Below are 2,747 nucleotides of genomic sequence, written 5' to 3' on the forward strand. Positions count from 1 at the left end.
TGCTATCACATGATCTAATAGTTCAAATTTTCTTATTGTTCTTAATGTTTTATTAAGTAAATTTTGTTCTTTTTGATGTTATCTTAGCATAAATCTCTATTTGCATGACTTATTTCGCTTAGTCCTGCATCAAAACTTATTTTTTTTGTTTTCTCTCTGCTGTGAGTAGTGCGACGCCAATACTAACATCACACTACTCAAAATACGAAAATGACGTTCAATTTGTCATTCATTTGAATAGACGGCTACTACAAACCGGAGAATATCGTTTGATTGGAGATGACCTAAATGCCGTAGGAATGAGCCTTGAGGTAATCACTAGTTTATGTTGGGTTAATTTATAATTTATTCTATTTTCCATAAAATTTTTATATAAATTATCCATAGATGAAATATAATAATATTAAAACATATAATATTCAACGCCTAATTCTCCTCAGATTTAAGAATAGCACATATCTCCTTCAAAAATTTAAGACATCTTTATATATCATAAATATTTATGATATTTTTAAATACTAAAATATACTGTAGAAACAAAGGATAAGAGGAAACTGGGTAGAGATTAAGCTAAAAGGAAAATAGATCATTTCATTACTATTGTATGGTCTTGTTATAGCCATATATATAGATTCTATTACAGAGATGAAGCCATGGTGAGAGTACAAGAGATGTGGTACTAAGTGTTATTATATTTGTCTTCTAATATTCCCCCGCAAACTGAGGGATCTCGGACGATCGTCAGTTTGAGTCGAAGATCTTGAAATCTTGGTGTTGACATATACTTGGTAAAGATGTCAGCGACTTGATCGATCGAGCTGATTGGATGTAGGCGTATGTTGTTGTGATGAATTTGATCACGAATAAATCGTTGATCTATTTCAATGTGCTTCATCCTGGTGTGAAAGACAGGATTATTAGCTAATGCGATAGCGAAGGTATTATCGCAGAATAGATCAGCTAGGCTATCTTGTGTAATGTTAAAATTGGTAAGCAATCGTTTAATCCAAATGAGATCCGCGGTTGCCGCTGCAAGTTCCCTGTACTCCGATTCTGTTGAAGATCGAGCTACGACCGTTTGTTTCTTGGCAGCCCATGAAACGAGTGTCTTGCCAAGAAATGTACAATGCCCGGTGGTAGACTTCATGGTAGATGGGTCTCTAGCCCAGTCGGCATTGGAGAACGAACGCAGCTGGAGGTCCGATTTGGTAACTGGAAGGCCGAAGTCGAGCGTCTTGCGTATGTACCTGAGAAGTCGTTTTAACAAATAGCAGTGAGTAGGTAGCAGGTTATGCATATGTTGAGAGATAACATTGACTGCGAAGGCAATGCCCGGGCGTGTCAAGGTTAAATATTGTAGTGATCTGGTTATACGCCGGAATGTTATATGATCGGAGAGCAGCACATCTGGTTTAATGTCAGACGGTGTTTTTGTACACGTCGGATTAGCCAGTGCTTTGCAGTTCATCATCCCTGCTTGCTGGAGAATGGATACCGCATAGGATTTCTGGGAAAGAAAATAAGAGTGATTAGTGTGACGTATAGAAATACCCAAAAATTGATTTGCAAGACCAAGTTTTTTCAAATTAAAACGAGCTGCAAGTTTAGAGGTGAAATCGGACATAGCTTGATTGTTGTTGCCGGTGATCAATATGTCATCGACGTATACCAACAGATACATTTGCGTGTCGTTTTTCTTGTAAGTGAGCAATGACAGGTCTGCTCGACTGTGGTGGAAGCCAAGAGAGAGTACGTGATCTGTAAACATGTTGTACCACTGTCTTGGCGCCTGTTTTAGGCCATAGATTACCTTTTGGAGAAGACACACGTGATCTGGATTCGATGTGTCTTCAAATCCATTCGGCTGTCTCATGTATACTGTCTCCGACAGCTTCCCATGGAGAAAAGAGTTCTCCATGTCGAATTGCTGGATATCCCAATTATTAAAGAGAGCAACAATGATGAGTATGTGAACCGTAGGTAGTTTTGCTACGGGGCTGAATGTATCAAGGTAATCTATGCCATGTTCTTGATGATTACCCTGAGCCACGAGCCGGGCTTTGAAGCAAGCGATAGAGCCGTCTGTGTGTCGTTTTGTGCGGAAGGTCCATCGACATCCTAAGATAGGTTGCCATGGCTTGACTCCATGCCGGGAATTTGAATGCTTCCTGATACGTTGTGGGCTCGGATGGGCTATTATCCGACTGATGGTTTATGAGGTTGAGTCTGTTGCATGGTTTGAGTGAGCCGGTTCTGAGGCGAGTGACCATTGGATGTTGAGTAGTAGTGATCTTGGTAGGTATGCTGCAGGTGCTGGGAGAGGTAATTGTTTCGGGTGCTAACTCAGGAGTAGGTGTGAGAATTGTCATCTCCGGATTGATCGGTCTGATTTGTTGAGCCTGCTGAGTATTGTAATTCTCTTGGGTATGCCTGGAAGGTGGTTGCTGAGCCGAGGAGTAAGGCATTAGGAAAGCCAGAGCCGCATTATGAGAAATAGAGGGCGTAGTCTCGTGATTGTTTTGAAATGGGAAACGAGTCCTCAATGAAGGTGACGTGCCAAGAGATCGAAACAGAGTTTGTTTGACGATTATAGCACTTGTACCCTTTGTATTGATCTGAATATTCGAGAAACACGCATGAGATTGATTTTTGTTGCAGTTTGTTTCGTAGAGGATGTGGTGTTAGCGGGAAACATTCGCAACCAAATGTTTTGAGGTGAGAGTACGAGGGAATTTCCTTGTGTAAAA

General features: G+C 40.5%; 1 protein-coding gene across 1 annotated transcript; it reads right to left on the bottom strand.

Annotated features, from left to right (window-relative positions):
- Window positions 1-679: 679 nt before the first annotated feature.
- Window positions 680-1,918, bottom strand: LOC110110938 (uncharacterized mitochondrial protein AtMg00810-like). Its single transcript, XM_020842601.2, has one exon. It carries the CDS (start codon window positions 1,916-1,918, stop codon window positions 680-682), a length of 1,239 nt encoding a protein of 412 aa, XP_020698260.1.
- Window positions 1,919-2,747: the final 829 nt, after the last annotated feature.

Source organism: Dendrobium catenatum, unplaced genomic scaffold (assembly GCF_001605985.2).
Source record: "Dendrobium catenatum unplaced genomic scaffold, ASM160598v2 original_scaffold_127638, whole genome shotgun sequence".
Lineage (NCBI taxonomy): Eukaryota > Viridiplantae > Streptophyta > Magnoliopsida > Asparagales > Orchidaceae > Dendrobium > Dendrobium catenatum.

Coding starts and splice junctions, on each gene's coding strand:
- LOC110110938 (XM_020842601.2), bottom strand. CDS start 1,918: ATGGAGAACTCTTTTCTCCATGGGAAGCTGTCGGAGACAGTATACATG.